Source organism: Centropristis striata, chromosome 18, assembly GCF_030273125.1.
Source record: "Centropristis striata isolate RG_2023a ecotype Rhode Island chromosome 18, C.striata_1.0, whole genome shotgun sequence".
Lineage (NCBI taxonomy): Eukaryota > Metazoa > Chordata > Actinopteri > Perciformes > Serranidae > Centropristis > Centropristis striata.
Window position 1 is genome coordinate 34660880 of NC_081534.1, and position 15809 is coordinate 34676688.

Consider the following 15809-nt stretch of genomic DNA (forward strand, 5'->3'; position numbering starts at 1 on the left):
CAGAGACTGTCTGCCTGCTTCTGTCGCCTCTCTTCCTGTCATGGCGGTGAAACTCACTTCCTCCTTGCTATTTACATTTCGGGACACCGAGCTCATTTCAGCACATTTCACGAGATCTGGTGGAGCAATTTTGGGGAAACCCGACCAAAAGGCTCCCTGTGGTATCTGGGCCCCAGATGTTTGGATTGTCCTCTTTAATCTCTTCATGGATCTTTTGGGAAATTTTGTGTCTTTTTTGGTAAATTTACATAATTTTTGGTAGTTTTGTGTCATTTTTGGCAAATTTACGTCATTTTTGGTAATTTTGTCTTTTTTGGTAAATTCATGTCATTTTTGGTAATTTTGTATCTTTTTCAGGCAAATTAACGTCGTTTTTGGTAATTTTGTCTTTTTTGGTTAATTTATGTCATTTTTGGTAATTTGTGTCTTTTTGGAAAATTTACATCTTTTTGGCTATTTTGTCTTTTTTTGGTAAATGCGTGTCTTTGTTAGGTAAATTTATGTAGTTTTTGGTAATTTTGTGTTTTTTTTTGGTAATTTTCTGTCTTTTTTGTTAAATTTACATCTTTTTGATAATTTTGTGTCTTTTTTTGGTAATTTTGTGTCATTTTTGGTAAATTTACATCTTTTTCGTAATTTTGTGTCTTTTTTGGTAAATTTCTGTCTTTTTTGGAAAATTTACATCTTTTTGGTAATTTGTCTTTTTTTGGTCAATTTATGTCTCTTTTTGGTAATTTTGTGTCTCGGGGAAAGTGAAGGCTCGGGAAAAAACTGCAGCATCTGGTGAAATTGTTGTAAAAGTTTCATTCTTTGAGTGGTGTTTGATAAGAATCCAGAGCAGAGACTGTCTGCCTGGTTCTGTCGCCTCTCTTCCTGTCATGGCGGTGAAACTCACTTCCTCCTTGCTATTTACATTTCGGGACACCGAGCTCATTTCAGCACATTTCACGAGATCTGGTGGAGCAATTTTGGGGAAACCCGACCAGAAGGCTCCCCGTGGTATCTGGGCCCCAGATGTTTGGATTGTCCTCTTTAATCTCTTCATGGATCTTTTGGGTAATTTTGTGTCTTTTTTGGTAAAATTATGTCATTTTTGCATCTTTTTTTGGTAAATGTACGTCTATTCTTTGGTAATTTTGTCTTTCTAGGTAAATTTATATCTTTTTTTGGTACATTTACATCTTTTTTGGTAATTGTGTGCCCTTTTTAGTAATTTTGCCTTTTTTGGGTAAAATTATGTCATTTTTGCATCTTTTTTGGTAAATTTACGTCTATTTTTTGGTAATTTTGTGTCTTTTTTTAGGTAAAATTATGTCATTTTTGCATCTTTTTTTTTTTATTTATGTCTATTTTTTGGTAATTTTGTGTCTTTTTTTAGGTACATTTATATCTTTTTTGGAACATTTAAATCTGTTTGGTACATTTGCATCTTTTTTGGTAATTTTGTGTCTTTTTTGGCAAATTTTACGTCACTCTTTTAATTTTGTGTCTCTTTTGGTAGATTTATATATTTCTTTGGTCATTTTGTGTCTTTTTTAGGTAAATTTACGTTGTTTTTGGTAATTTTGTGTCATTTTTGGTAAATTTACGTCTTTTTAAGTAATTTTGTCTTTTTTTGGTAAATTTATGTCATTTTTGTAATTTTGTGTCTTTTCAGGTAAATTGCCGGTGTTTCTTGTCATTTTGTGTAATTTTTTTGGTAAATTAACATCTTTTTTGGTAATTTTGGAAATTGTTGTAAAAGTTTCATTCTTTGAGTGGTGTTTGATAAGAATCCAGAGCAGAGACTGTCTGCCTGCTTCTGTCGCCTCTCTTCCTGTCATGGCGGTGAAACTCACTTCCTCCTTGCTATTTACATTTCGGGACACCGAGCTCATTTCAGCACATTTCACGAGATCTGGTGGAGCAATTTTGGGGAAACCCGACCAAAAGGCTCCCTGTGGTATCTGGGCCCCAGATGTTTGGATTGTCCTCTTTAATCTCTTCATGGATCTTTTGGGAAATTTTGTGTCTTTTTTGGTAAATTTACATAATTTTTGGTAGTTTTGTGTCATTTTTGGCAAATTTACGTCATTTTTGGTAATTTTGTCTTTTTTGGTAAATTCATGTCATTTTTGGTAATTTTGTATCTTTTTCAGGCAAATTAACGTCGTTTTTGGTAATTTTGTCTTTTTTGGTTAATTTATGTCATTTTTGGTAATTTGTGTCTTTTTGGAAAATTTACATCTTTTTGGCTATTTTGTCTTTTTTTGGTAAATGCGTGTCTTTGTTAGGTAAATTTATGTCGTTTTTGGTAATTTTGTGTTTTTTTTGGTAATTTTCTGTCTTTTTTGTTAAATTTACATCTTTTTGACAATTTTGTGTCTTTTTTTGGTAATTTTGTGTCATTTTTGGTAAATTTACATCTTTTTCGTAATTTTGTGTCTTTTTTGGTAAATTTCTGTCTTTTTTGGAAAATTTACATCTTTTTGGTAATTTGTCTTTTTTTGGTCAATTTATGTCTCCTTTTGGTAATTTTGTGTCTCGGGGAAAGTGAAGGCTCGGGAAAAAACTGCAGCATCTGGTGAAATTGTTGTAAAAGTTGCATTCCTTGAGTGGTGTTTGATAAGAATCCAGAGCAGAGACTGTCTGCCTGCTTCTGTCGCCCCTCTTCCTGTCACGGCGGTGAAACTCACTTCCTCCTTGCTATTTACATTTCGGGACACCGAGCTCATTTCAGCACATTTCACGAGATCTGGTGGAGCAATTTTGGGGAAACCCGACCAAAAGGCTCCCTGTGTTATCTGGGCCCCAGATGTTTGGATTGTCCTCGTTAATCTCTTCATGGATCTGGTTCACCGCAGCGGTCTCTCCTCGGTTCGGCTGACAGAACCACCACGAGACAGCTTCCCCTAAACTGGGCCCAAAAAAAGATAATAAGGCAGAAAAAACCACGAGTCCACCTTTTGCGGTTCTTCCCTTTTCCTGCTCAGTGTACAGTAGTTTGTTCCAGATGACCTCAGAACGGCTGCAAGGCTGCAGGCAACTCCTCCACCGCTGGATCCAAAGCAAATACTCTGACTTCTCTGAGGCTGACAGCAGCACACGTTTGGGGGCTTCATTGATAGATGGAAGACAAAAATGTTCTTCACTTCAGATTCACCTCAGAATCCTCCGTCTGTGCTGACTGATGGATTCCCTCCCTGTGCGGTCGCCTCTCACACACATTCTCCGAACTGAAACATCGATCCTGGGCTCGAGGGAAATGGTTTTAAAGTATTAAATACTCAACACCGATAAATCCAGTTTTCTGTTTTCCAGCCGAATCGCCTTTTTGGATGATGTTTTTGTACCATTTCATCAAACTCAAATCCAGTAATTAAATCAAAATGATTTTTAAATCCCTTGTTAAACATAATCAGGTTAATCTTTGGGCTAAAATAACTCTCAACGTGTTGTCAGATTGAAGAGCAACACTTTGTATTGGCAGCCTGATTAACAGTCTGAAGAAGTTTCCTCTCCGTCGTGTTCCTCTGAGCCTAAAAGTTCCTGACCCACAGTGTTATAACAACATCAGCTTTTAGAAGCATGACAGAAATCAGTGAGTGTGTGTTTGGGCTGATGGCAGTCTCAGATTAATGTTCTCAACCTGTGAAAAAGAATATGAAATACGTTTTTGATGGATGACAGCTCAGATAAAAGCTGTGTTCCTGTAGATTTGCAGCATCAGAGCTTCATGAAAATTGACTTCTTTTTTTTTTGCCCAACTTCATTTCTACATTTCTACATTTCTACATCTACATTTTGTGGGGTTTTTCTTTTAGTAAATTTGTCTTTTTTTGGTAAATGTATATCTTTTTTGTTAATTTTGTTTCTTCTTTTGGAAATTTGGTCTTTTTGGTAAATTTATGTCTTATTTTTGGTAATTTTGTGTCTTTTTGGTAATTTTGTGTCTTTTTTTTAATACTTGTGTGTCTTTTTTGGAAAATTGACATTTTTTTTGGTAATTTTGTGTCTTTTTTTTTGTAAATTTGTTTTTTCTTTTTCATTTTGTGTCTATTTTCATGACCGGCTTATGTGCGACCTGCTAATGTGACCAGCTAATGCGTGACCAGCTAATGCTTGACCAGTTAATTCGACCGGCTAATGCGACCGGCTAATGTGCGACCGGCTAATGTGACCGGTTAATGTGCGACCTGCTAATGTGTGACCGGCTAATGTGACCGGCTAATATGCAACCGGCTAATGTGCCACCAGCTAATGTGCCACCAGCTAATGTGCGACCGGCTGATGTGCGACCTGCTAATGTGACCGGCTAATGTGCGACCTGCTAATGTGACCGGCTAATGTGACCGGCTAATGTGCGACCTGCTAATGTGCGACCTGCTTATGTGTGACTGGCTAATATGCAACCGGCCAATGTGCCACCGGCTAATGTGCGACCAGCTGATGTGACCGGCTAATGCGTTATCGGCTTATGTGCGACCTGCTAATGTGACCGGTTAATGTGCGACCTGCTAATGTGCTACTGGCTAATTTGACCGGCTAATGTGACCGGCTAATGTGCGACCTGCTTATGTGTGACTGGCTAATATGCAACCGGCCAATGTGCCACCGGCTAATGTGCGACCAGCTGATGTGACCGGCTAATGCGTGATCGGCTTATGTGCGACCTGCTAATGTGACCGGCTAATGTGCGACCTGCTAATGTGCTACCAGCTAAATTGACCGGCTAATGTGTGACCGGCTAATGTGACCGGCTAATATGCAACTGGCTAATATGACCGGCTAATATGAAACCGGCTAATGTGACCGGCTAATATGCAACCGGCTAATGTGACCGGCTAATGCGACCGGCTAATGTGCAACCGACTAATGTGACCGGCTAATGTGCGACCGGCTAATGTGACCGGTTAATGTGCGACCTTCTAATGTGCGACCGGCTAACGTAAGTCCTGCTAATGTGACCGGCTAATGCGTGATTGGCTTATGTGCGACCTGCTAATGTGACCGGCTAATGTGCAACCTGCTAATGTGACCAGCTAATGTGCGACCTGCTAATGTGCTACCAGCTAATTTGACCGGCTAATGTGTGACCGGCTAATATGCAACTGGCTAATGTGACCGGCTAATGTGACCGGCTAATATGCAACCGGCTAATGTGAGACCGGCTTTCTTGGATGTTTTAGTCCCGGGGTCATACGGAGGTGCGGGGGTGGAGCATGCAGACTCCGACATCAGTCGGTCTAACACGTTTTCATGCACTTCAGTGGTCCAGTTATAGTCAGATTAAGGCAATAATTAGTTTTTTTCAAGTGTCATCAAGGTCAAGGTCAAGGTCACGTTTATTTATAGAGCATTTTATATACAACCAAGGTTGACCAAAGTGCTTTACATAACTGAATCACAACAAAAAATCCAATGCAATACAAGATACATAATTGAATAACAATAAACTCACAAAATAAAAATAAAAGACAATTTAATCTAATAATATATGAGATGAGAAGTACAACACAACACACAGAAACAACTTTCTTCTCACGCAGGTTCAAAAGCCTGGGAGAAAAAATTAGTCTTAAGAGAAGATTTAAAATTGTCCAGTGTCTTTGACGACTGGATATGCAGCGGTAAACTGTTCCACAGCTTCGGGGCAGCCACTGCAAAAGATCGATCGCCTTTAGTTTTTAGCATTTAGACTCATCCAGGTAGGACTCATTAGACCTCAGAGCTCTGGTCGGTCTGTGAACCTGTATCAGTTCGGTCAAATAAGCTGGAGCCAATCCGTTTAAAATTTTAAAAACAAACATCAGGATCTTAAAATCTATTCTGAAACGGACAGGAAGCCAGTGTAGAGAGGCCAGAACTGGGGTTATGTGTTCCCGTTTCTGTGTGCCTGTTAAAAGACGCGCTGCAGCATTCTGTACCAGTTGCAGGCGTCGCAATGAGCGCTGGTCTAGACCTACATATAACGAGTTGCAAAAATCCAGCTTTGTAGAGATAAAAGCATGAATAACCTTCTCCAGGTTTTACCTTGGCCAGAAGTCGCAGCTGGAAAAAGGCACTTTTGACCACATAGCCGATTTGCTTATCTAGTTTAAAAATCATGTAAACGTACTGAGTGTTTCTTCTCTAGTTAAGTGCTTTCTGATCAGGGATTATGTGGACAGTGTGAAATGCAGCTCAGGCATCAGAAACAGATCAGAGCCAGCAGACGTCCATGCATGTGTTCCCTCAGACACACCCGGATAAAGACGTGCAAACACAAAACAGACGGCCCGGCACACGTGTGGTGGACTCTGCAGCGCCCCGGGGGACACGGAGACACTTCACACCACAAGGAAAACACAAAGCAAAGAGTCAGAAAGAAAACAATTAGGGATCATAGTGGGAGAGTCAACAGGCATGACGGCGTGAGTCGCTCTGCGGAGGAGGAGGAGGAGGAGGAGGAGGAGGAGGAGGAGGAGGAGGAGGAGGAGGAGGAGGCTGAGATTAATAACACTCACACTGCAAAAAGACACCTCACCATCACAATAAAAACTAGTCAACTTTTCTTCATACAGCTACAAATATTTCCATCTGGCTGCTTGTTTTAAGTATGTGAAGAGGTGAAATTATGTCAAAGTTATGATTTCTTAGTTATGCTTGAAATAAGAAGTTATTACTTTGAAATAGCAGTTTTATATATATGTCTAAAAAAAAGACACAAATGTCTAAAAAAAAGACACAAAATGACTAAAATGACACAAAATGACTAAAAAAGACATGGAATGACTAAAAAAAGACACAAAATGACTAAAAAAAGACATAAAATAACTAAAAAAGACACAAAATGATACAAAATGACTTTATACTTGTAGGTGTTGCTGAAACAGCGTTGTAACTGTTGATATTCTAGTTTCCAGCATGTATTTACTCAGTATAGGTGATAAAATCTCAGTAACAAGCTGTAATATCTGATTTAGATCATTAAGGACCAAAACACTTCAAACAAGTGAAACAGTCTAAAATAAAAACTGCTGACTAAGAAGAACTATCTGATCAGACATTAATAAGCAGATATCCTCTTGATCTGACATATTTAATCTGATTTAGAGTTCAGTTTTTGCAGTGCAGGCTGTTGGAGGTGTCTCAGTGCAGAGGCAGCCTCCTTCCCCTCCTCCTCCAGGTCCTCCTCCTCCTCCAGGTCCTCCTCCTCCTCCAGGTCCTCCTCCAGGTCCTCCTCCTCCTCCTCCAGGTCCTCCTCCTCCTCCTGTGTTCAGACAGCAGTTGGAGCCCCTCAGGACTTCAGCTCTGCACCTGGGTGGCAACAGTTGCTCATTTCTGGATCAAGTGTTTTTACACTTTTTGGCTCTTCTTCTTCTTCTTCCTCTTCTCTTCCCGCTGGTCGACAGGAACCTTTCACCAGGTGTTTGGTTCTCTGTGCCTCGTGTGAACGGACATATTTTATTTGTGGGAGCTGCCCTGAGGACTTTTTATTGAGATTTGTCACCTGGACGAGGAGGAAGCGAAGCAGCATGGACTTACACGTTTACTTCTGGCTCCTCACCACCACGCTGGTCTTCATTCACCACCATCAAGGTAAAGACTCATCAACTTCAGTACACTGATAATTGTTGGGTTCTTACCAAGATAAAAGAAAAAAAAAACCTTAGCTTTAGAAGTGTTGGATCATTTATCTTGTTTGTGTCTTTTTTTGGTCTTTTTGTGTCTAAAAACCAGAAAACAGTAAATCTGAGGGAAATGATCTTGCTGCATGGACAGATAATTTACCTTGACAAGATTTATTAAATTAAGATTATTAAATCTAGAAATAAGCACGTTGAACACTTAAAATAATAAATTAACTCTTAAAACCAGATAAATTAAAGCTGCCAGCAGTGATGAACTGGCCCGAGCAGAGTGACCTGATGATTATTTGGTTCTTACCAAGATAAAAAAAGAACTGATTGTGTCTTCTTTTGGTGATTTTACGTCTTTTGTTTCTTTTTTTGGGGTCATTTTTGTGTCTTTTTTTGCGTCTTTTTTGTGTCTGTTTTGGGTGTTTTTTTGTCTTTTTGTGTCTTTTTTGGGTCATTTAAGTCTTTTGGTGTCTTTTATTGTGTCTTTTTTGGTCATTTTGTGTCTTTTTACATCTTTTTTTTGGTCAAAAATGTACAAAACAGATAAATTAAAGCTGCAACAGTGATGAACTGGCCCAAGCAGAGTGACCTGACAATTGTTTGTTTCTTACAAATAGATAAAAAAAAACTTTTTGTGTCTTTTTTTGGGTGGTTTTTTTTTTTTGCCTTTTTGTGTCTTTTTTGGGTGATTTTACATCTTTTGTGTCTTTTTGTGTCTTTTTACATCTTCTTTTAGTTCTTTTGGTTACCAAAAAAGACAAAAAATGTACAAAAGACTGAAATTATGGTCAGGTTTTTAATCATCAAGTCAACATTTCCAATTTGTCCAATCCACACTGCAAAAAAGGTGTTTAGTCAAAAATATTTTGCATGGACGGATAATTTACCTTGACAAGATTTATTGAATTAAGATTATTAAATCTAGAAATAAGCATGTTGAACGCTTAAAATAATAAATTAACTCTTAAAACCAGATCAATTAAAGCTGCCAGTCTTTTTTGGGTGATTTTACGTCTTTTGTGTCTATTTTTGGTGTTTTCGTGTCTTTTATTGTGTCTTTTTTGGTAATGTTGTGTCTTTTTACATATTTCTTTGTAAAAATTGTATTTTATTTGGCCACAAAATGACCAAAAAAGACAAAAAATGTACAAAAGAGATAAATTAAAGCTGCCAGCAGCGATGAACTGGCCCGAGCAGAGTGACCTGCAACGTATTTGTTTCTTAACAGGATAAAAAAAACTTTTTGTGTCTTCTTTTGGTGTTTTTTTGTCTTTTTGTGTCTTTTTTCGGTGATTTTACGTCTTTTTTGTGTCATTTTGTGTCTTTTCACATCTTCTTTTGGTCTTTTGGTCTTTTGGTTACCAAAAAAAGACAAAAAATGTCCAAAAGAGATGAATTAAACTGACCCGAGCAGAGTGCACTGACAATTATTTGTTTCTTACCAAGATTTAAAAAAACCTTTAGATTTAGAAGTGTCGGATAATTTATCTTTTATTTTTAATAATTTTGTGTCTTTTTTTAGTCATTTTGTGTCTTTTTTAGTCATAGAAGTGTTGGATAATTTATCTTGTTTTAGGAGTTAATTTCTTATTTTAAGCATTCAACATGCTTATTTCTAGATTTAATAATCTTAATTTAATAAATCTTGTCAAGGTAAATTATCTGTCCATGCAGCAAGATCATTTCCCTAATTTTTTCTTGTTTTTGCGAGGTGGCTTATTGCAGTGATATCTGCATTACCTGAGCTGATATTTTCAAAGAATCCTCCCTTGTTCTCGTCTCTTGGGGAGTTCCTCAGGGCATGGACCTGTTAACAATGGTTTAACCTTCCAGAGGAGCATGACCTGCTACAGTGGCCCGGGGCCCATTGACTCCCACAGATCTCCAGGACCCCCCAGGGACTAATCCTGTAATGATCCCTTGACTTTCTTTCAGCAGGTCACATTCATCACTCGGCCAGTGGAATTATTCCACAACTGCAGGATGGATTTGACACAGACGTTCATGTTTCAGTGATCTCTTCTCCTCCAGCTCCTCAGGCTTTGCAGCTAAAAGTCATGAATTTTACCTGCAAAAAAATGGTGATGAAATGTGGTTTATTATTCATGTTCTCAGTAAGAGTTGACTTCCCATCCAGCGCCTGTCTCCACCTTTGGTTTAGGACTACACTGTAAAAAAGGTGTGTCTAAAAACCAGATCAAACAGTAAATCTGAGGGAAATGATCTTGCTGCATGGACAGATAATTTAGCTTGACAAGATTTATTAAATTAAGATTATTAAATCTAGAAATAAGCATGTTGAACACTTAAAATAATAAATTAACTCTTAAAACCAGATAAATTAAAGCTGCAAAACTGGCCCGAGCAGAGTGACCTTATGATTATTTGGTTCTTACCAAGATAAAAAAAACTTTTTTGTGTCTGTTTTTTGTCATTATGTGTCTGTGTTGGTCATTTACTGTCTTTTTTTGGTAATTTTGTCTTTTTTTTTTGTCATTTTGTGTCTTTTTTGGTCATTTTGTGTCTTTTGTTGTGTCTTATTTGGTCTTTTTGTGGTCATTTTGTGTCTTTTTGTGGTCATTTTGTGTCTTTTTACATCTCCTTTTGGTCACAAAATGACCAAAAAGACAAAAAAATGTACAAAAGAGATAAATTAAAGCTGCCAGCAGCGATGAACTGGCCCGAGCAGAGTGACCTGATGATTATTTGTTTCTTACCAAGATAAAAAAAAAAATTGTGTCGGTTTTTGGTGGTGTTTTTTTGTCTTTTGTGGTGATTTTACATCTTTTGTGTCTTTTTTTGTGTTTTTTTTGGTCATTTCGTGTCTTTTTACATCTACTTTTGGTCACGAAATGACCAAAAAATGTACAAAAGAGATAAATTAAAGCTGTAAGCAGCGATGAACTGGCCCGAGCAGAGTGCACTAGAGAGCCTAAAAGGCAGAAAGAAGAAGTTTGTTCATAAAAGATCTAAAGATTTGTGTATAAAGTGTTGAGGCTCAGTCGTGACGCTGACGGGGGACAGTGATCTTAGAGGACGCTGGACAGATTTCCCCTCCAACCTGCAGACATATTTCATATTTCTGTTCTCAGGCGTTACTTTCCTCTCTTCGACTTGTTCACCGTCCATACATCTGTCCATCCTCGCCTCTCTCTCTCTCTCCATTTATCTTTCACCACTCCAGAAACCTGAGAGTGCTTTTACTTATTTTGGTGCCAGATGGAGATGATAACAAGACAGACTTTTTTTAACCGTCTCAGAAACGATCGATACTTTGATATTCATTTTAACAAAATTGTCCTCATATTTGGTCCAGAACTTCTCTGCGCCAAGCTGGAAAAACTTGTCAGATTTTTGATCTTCCATACAGTTTCTGCTTGTCAGTCTAGCAGGAGGAATAGATCCCCATGCACTTGTTGTTGTTAGGAATCTAATGGGCCCATGTGGTTTGATTGGCGGCAACCTTGAATTGACGCCCATGTGAGTGACGAAATAAGTCAAATTTCCATGTTTTTCATATAATTATGACACCAGGAATCAAATGGAAAGGCCTTTGGGGCGGTTCAGCCAGTCTTTATTGGTGAGAAAACAGGAAAATTACATACTAGTTGGCTCATGACAATATATACCGAACAAAAATATAAACGCCCCATGTCAAATATTGATGCCACATGGAGTTATCAACTGTAAGTGAACATATGCTGACTTTTACTTGTACGACAGGATTATTTCTCTTGATTTGTGTAACATTTTTAATCCATCTCTCTGTCAGGGAACCGCCTCCATGCCGCCATGGTTGAAAAAGTGCCCTCAAGAGTGGTAAAAACGAGAGGTAGTGCCTTATTGGCTGCACTTTACATGTGCAAAAATTGATTGGGTGCCCTCTAGGGTGCCACTTCATTGAATAAATTATGATGATGTGCCCTCTAGAGCAAGAAAATTCGATCACGAGCCTCAATGAGTTCCCTTCTAGCGCCGCTCTGGTGCATCCATGGTTGAAAAAGTGTTGCTAAAGTGCCTCTAGATGCTGAAAATGAGAGGAAGTTCCTGATTGTCTGCCCTTTACACATGCAAAAAATGATTGGGTGCCCTCTAGAGTGCAAACCTAAAAAACCTGTTGTGGTTAGCTAAAGAGGTGCAGACGTTCCTCTCTCTGGTAGCCGACGAACAGGGAATGCAAAAGATGCGTTGCTTTACTTTTGCATTTACATTTACATTTAGTCATTTAGCAGACGCTTTTATCCAAAGCGACTTACAGGTGAAAAGGGGAACAATCAAGGTGTAGTGCAATAAGAGCTATTAGTGCATCAATAAGGTCTAGTGAGGATTCTTTAAGGAGTAGAGTTGTGGTGTGGTCTAGGAGAGAAGATGCTCTCTGAAGGTCTTCAGGAGGTTTTTAAAGGTAGAGAGGGACGCCCCTGCTCTGGTAGGAACTGGTAGTGGTTCCACCAGTGGGGAACAAGAAACACACAAGAGTCTGGATTGCCTTGGACCAACGGGGGGCAGAGCCAGAACCGTTCATTGGAAGAGCGCAGCGGTCGTGAGGTAGCATATGTCTGAATCAGGTTCAGGTAGGTAGGAGCAGTACCGGAGACAACTTTGTAGGCAGCATTAGAGATTTGAATTTGATGCTGCAACAGGTAGCCAGTGGAGCTCAATGAGCAGAGGTGGGACATGTGACCTGTTGGCTCGTTGTAGACCAGGAGCACCGCCGCGTTCTGGATCTGGTCTGATTTTTCTGATGTTGTAAAGTGCAAAGCGGCATGACCGGGTAACTGAGGCGACATGACTGGAAAAGGTGAGTTGGTCATCAATCATCACCCCTAAGTTTCTCACCACCTTGGTGGGGGCCAGACACAGGGAGTCATGATGATGTTGATGTTGTGGTGTATTGTAGGTTTAGGTTTAGGTTTAGGACCAGCAGGTCAGTACAGTGTACATTTTGCTCTTCTATTTCCCAATGGGCTATTTAAAAAAAATGTTGCCACTCCTGGAAGCTTTGTGCTGCTGCAAACACCTTTTGTGGACGTGTTTAGATATGGTGTCTGAGTGAATGTGACCAATGTGGTGCCATTTGGTCAACAGGTGGCGCTGCAGCAGCATCACCTAACTATACATGAAGGAATCTCTGTGTGTGTCGCTGTCCTTTGTCTATCTCAGGAACTGCTCATCCAATCGTATTCCCTCTTTGTGGCTGTATTGCTGAGGAGCCACACTAGTGCAGTGCCAAGTCTGAAGCAGCAGCATGCTGCAGAGGCCGAGCAAGGAACCTTTACACCAGGGGTCTCAAACTCGCGGCCCGCGGGCCAATTGTGGCCCTTGTGACGATATTTTGTGGCCCCCACCTTGATATGAAAGTTTAATGTGAGTTTTATATGAATGTTGTGTGTGGAAGGTCCCTTTATTGCTCCAGCTGGAGCTTTGTTTACCTTGTTTCTATGACGACGTTAACAAAAAGAAAGGCAGCTGCTACCGGACCGTTTATTATTATTATTATTATTATTATTATTATTATTATTATTATTATTATTATCTGCCGTGTTGCTGTTACCGCAAGAAGTGGAAATGTTATGAAATGTCATTTTGTCTCTTTTTTTAGTAATTTTGTGTGTTTTTTTGGTAATTTTGTGTCTTTTTTGGGGTCATTTTGTGTGTTTTTTTTGTAATTTTGTGTCTTTTTTTTAGTATTTTTGAGTCTTTTTTGTGGTCATTTTGAGTCTTTTTTAAATTATTTTGTCTTTTTTTAAATTTGTCATTTTGTGTATTTTTTTAAGTAATTTATTTTTTTTCTGTCATTTTGTGTCTTTTTTTTTGGTCATTTTAATACTGCCTCCAGCGGCCCCCAGGTAATTTGAGAATGAGACCCCTGCTTTAAAGTTTTATAGATTCCTCGGGGTCTAGAAACGGCCTGTTTGAATGGGCTCATAACGGCAAACACTGTTTTAAACACATTGTTAAAGCTGTAAAACCTTTAGGTTTAACCACCAAAACCACTTCCTTAAGGTTAGGAAAAAAGAACAGGGTTAGGCTTCCAGACGTACTGTAACGCCAGTCTGCTGGTTTAACTCGTCCACCCAGTCAGTCACTAGCCTCGTCACCTCAGTCACCTATTCATTTTTCCGTAGAGGAGGCGTGGTTTATGATCGTCTGGAGCCAAAAATGAGAAATAAATGTTGTATTGGAGCCAGAAACCTTATTTTGAGCCTTAAAATGAAGACAAAACACCCTACTAAGTCTAAACTAATATAGTAACCTTACTAACAGGTCATAATGAGCATTTGTTAATATGATGTTGTCAGGATGCAGAGAGGACTTATGTGCAAATGAGGCTGGAGACTGTAAAGATATCTCAGGAGATGTTTGGAATTGAAAACTAGTCTCGCTGGGAAAATAACAACTAGACTTGAAGTTGGTAAATTTAGAGGATAAGCTGATGGGTTGCAGCAGGGCCGGTTATTCCTACAGGCCACCAAGGCGGCTGCCTAGGGCGCCAAATTGGCAGGGGGCACAAGGGAGCGCCCTTAAGCATACATCTTTGTTTTAACAACATTGATTAACGAAACATTTTTTTATTTTTATTGCATTTGTATGTCTACATTTTATTTATTTTTAGTCTTTGCCTTTCTTAATTTGATGAAGATCTGTGTTTTCTTATTTATTTATTCGTATTTTCAATTCAGTTGTTATTGGTAAAGTTCCAAAGTTTCTAAAAATAAAAATGTTCTGAGACCATTACCTTGCTTGTAGTTCATGTATCAAATATTAGTGTACAGCATAATACATATAACATAGTGTACCTATATCAGAATGAATACATGGAATGGATGTGGTTCGAGGGGGGGGGGGCACAAAATCTCAATATCGCCTAGGGCAGCCAATGGGCTAGAACCGGCCCTGGGTTGCAGACTTTTGTCAGCGATGATGCGCATTTTTAGTTGTTGAAGCATTTCCCTTTTACAACTAAAGAATACAGATTGGTTTTGACCGACGTCAGGGATTTACCCTACGCTTCACAGCGACCGGTATCATTTAAATGAAAGTTTTTCATTGCTCCATTGATCATTGCTCACTCTGGAGGTCCGGACAGGTTCCCACAGTGCAGCAGGTCCCCAGTTGGCGCTGTGCCCTCCGTGGCTCATCACAGTCTGTTGATGGAGAGGAGAGCTCCAGTCGGGTTTTTCCAGCCTGTCTGGGGATTCCAACTGCAGACATGTGGGCTTAAACAGCTCCTTGTTAGGCTGAGCGTTTACATTGGCTGTCATGTTGGCCTCCGCACCTTTTATTACCTCCCAGGAAACTTGAGTCCACCAAGGCTAGAACAACACGAGGGACGTGAGACGATTGCTGGCGTGTTTAAATTCCACACTGTGTTCTTTAACTGCACACGATCCGCCCGCATACCTCCACCATACCTCCACCACACCTCTCCATAGGCTGCTGTGCATGCCCATAAAGGTGAAGGAAGCAAATGTTACTGATCTGCTTTCGGGGGGCTCCTACCTGCAGAGGGAATCCTGCCAATCCAAGCAGGCAGCTGACGGATTAGGCAGCTGATCCGCCTGTATATTGTCAAATAATGTCCGACCCAGTGGAGCCGGGCAGACTCTCATAACAGGGCAAGAAATTAAACTCTGGCTTGGCAAACAGTGGAGGAGGCTGCACAGAGGTTTCTCTGCTTCCCACAGTGTTTTTGTCCTGCAGTAGATGCAAACCAACACAGAGGACTAAACACATGATGGGGGAGGGGAGCTGCTCTGAGGGCCGCTAGGAGACTTTATTACTTGGAAAAAGTTACATAAAGTATAATTCATCGCCGTTAGCAAGGAAACAATAAACTACCAGAGTTCAGCATGAATTCTGAAGTCATGTTCGCTGCCACACTGCAAAAACCAACTGACAAAAATAAGAAATACATAACGAGAATTAAGCAAACACATGCTGGAAACAAGTCAAATCATCTGCCAGTGCAGTAAGCGAATTATTTAAATAAGTAAAAATATCTAGAAACTGGAAAAAACTAATGATAGCTTGAAGTAAATCCAAATCTACTTATTTTGAGCAATTGTGGCTTGAAAAGCCCGACTGTTGTAACATTAAAAATTAAAAAGTAATACTTGAATACTTGTTTTGGTGGTCAGGAAATGCTTTTGAAGCAACTAAAACTCTCAACTCAAATCAATATTTTAGGTTAAAACTCACCATATTCAA

General features: G+C 39.4%; 1 protein-coding gene across 1 annotated transcript in view; it reads left to right on the forward strand.

Annotated features, from left to right (window-relative positions):
- The first annotated feature begins 7352 nt into the window (after positions 1 to 7352).
- si:ch211-202p1.5 (uncharacterized protein LOC103909337 homolog) overlaps positions 7353 to 15809 on the forward strand; it is a 40638-nt gene continuing 32181 nt past the window's right edge. Inside the window, exon 1 of the mRNA XM_059355876.1 lies at positions 7353 to 7560. Coding sequence (XP_059211859.1) covers positions 7497 to 7560 — 64 coding nt within the window. The 5' untranslated portion in view covers positions 7353 to 7496. The remainder of the gene's footprint in view (positions 7561 to 15809) is intronic.